The sequence below is a fragment of the Hylobates moloch genome, unplaced genomic scaffold (assembly GCF_009828535.3).
Source record: "Hylobates moloch isolate HMO894 unplaced genomic scaffold, HMol_V3 SCAFFOLD_13190, whole genome shotgun sequence".
Classification (NCBI taxonomy): domain Eukaryota; kingdom Metazoa; phylum Chordata; class Mammalia; order Primates; family Hylobatidae; genus Hylobates; species Hylobates moloch.
This window is the reverse complement of record NW_026665465.1, coordinates 1-1,630: the sequence shown is the minus strand read 5'-3', so window position 1 is coordinate 1,630 and position 1,630 is coordinate 1. Positions and strand designations below refer to the sequence as shown.

The window sequence follows — 1,630 nt, the reverse complement described above, 5'->3', positions numbered from 1 at the left end:
CAGGCCAGGAGACGTTCAACGCCACCGGAGTCTTCCTGAGCCGCAACGGCTCTGTGGTCTCGGCCAGCTTCGACGGCTGGGCCGCCGTCTCGGTGACCGCGCTCTCCAACATCCTCCACGCCTCCGCCAGCCTCCCGCCCGAGTACCAGAACCGCACGGAGGGGCTCCTGGGTGAGGGCGGCTCGGACCTGCCTCTGGGGCTATTCGGAGCCAGCCGGAGCTCGGACCCCCACGCCCGCGGCCCGGGCAGCCCTGCTCGGCCTCCCTTTCTCCGCCTCCTTGGAGCAGAACCCTCGGGGCACAGAGCGGGCCGGGAGCCGAGGGGCTTCTCCAGCTTCCCCCGAGGCTCCCTTCCTGTCCTCCTCCCGCTCTAAGGGAGCATCAGGGATGGGCTCCGGGGAGGCGGGGGGCACAGCCATCCTTTCTCCCTCTCCTCTTGCCTCCCACATCCTCCCGCCCTCCTCCATCACTGCCCGCGTTTCCTCCCGCCCCTCCCGAAGGCAGACGGGCAGGGTGTGAGGGTCCGTCCTCCCGGCTCCCCTGGAGGTCTGACAGCAGGTGCAAGAGCAGAGGCTGCCAGGCCCTGGCCTCTCCCCACTGCGTCCTCCGGATGCTCCCCAGGAAGGGGACAGCCGTGTGCCCAGGGTGGCCAACCTCCCACTCTGTCCTTCAGGGCTCTGGAATAACAATCCGGAGGACGACTTCAGGATGCCCAATGGCTCCACCATTCCCCCAGGGAGCCCTGAGGAGATGCTTTTCCACTATGGAATGACCTGTGAGTCTGGGCAGGGTCCTGGGGCAGAGGGGCAGGTGAGGGGAGCCGGTATGTTTATGTCGTCCCCCTCGGCCCTGTAGGAAGCAGACCTCCATCCTCCCTAAGGTCTGAGGAATCTGTGCCCCCCCAGGGCTTCCCCCCCCCCCACCAGCCCACCTGCCTCTCTCTACCTGGAGGAGAGAATGGAGGACGTGGAGTGTCCTCTCTCACTGCAGCAGGCTCAGAAGCTGGAAACCGCTCTGGCCCTGCACTCCCACCGCCCCACCCCAAGCCATATAAAGTGAGGGGTAGAGGCGGACACAGGTGGAATAAGGCTGAGTGCCACGCCTGGTACCATCGTGCTCTGTGTGTTACAGGGCAGATCAACGGCACAGGCCTCCTTGGCAAGAGGAATGACCAGCTGCCTTCCAACTTCACCCCTGTTTTCTACTCACAACTGCAAAAAAACAGCTCCTGGGCTGAAGCTTTGATCTGTGACGGAGACAGCGCATGCATCTATGACACTCTGGCTCTGCGCAACGCAAGCATCGGACTTCACACGAGGGCAGTCAGTAAAACCTACGAGCAGGTGAATGCCACCCTCAGTAAGTGGCCCGAGGCCCCGGGAGGGCTTTTCAGAGTTGGGAGCAGATGAGGAGCTGCCCTTGCCTGACTCTGCTTTACCCTGTATATCTGCATTCACTGAGCAGATTCTTCCACTCCTGTTATTCCTCTGCTCAAACCCTTCAGTGACTTCCCTGGCTGTCTCATCCTTGCAGTGGCCTTTGGCCTGGTTCAGCTTCTCAGAGTTCTTCTCCTAGTGCTGGACCCCTTCCCAGCTCCCTCCACTCCATCCTAGTGCTGGACCCCTTCCCA

General features: G+C 62.8%; 1 protein-coding gene across 1 annotated transcript; it reads left to right on the top strand.

Annotated features, from left to right (window-relative positions):
* Positions 1-7: 7 nt before the first annotated feature.
* LOC116465886 (mucin-4-like) lies at positions 8-1,428 on the top strand. The gene is made up of 3 exons (XM_032148806.2): positions 8-171; positions 674-775; positions 1,132-1,428. Exons 2-3 carry the CDS (start codon positions 709-711, stop codon positions 1,407-1,409), a joined length of 345 nt encoding a protein of 114 aa, XP_032004697.1. The 5' UTR covers positions 8-171; positions 674-708; the 3' UTR covers positions 1,410-1,428.
* The last annotated feature ends 202 nt before the right edge of the window (positions 1,429-1,630 follow it).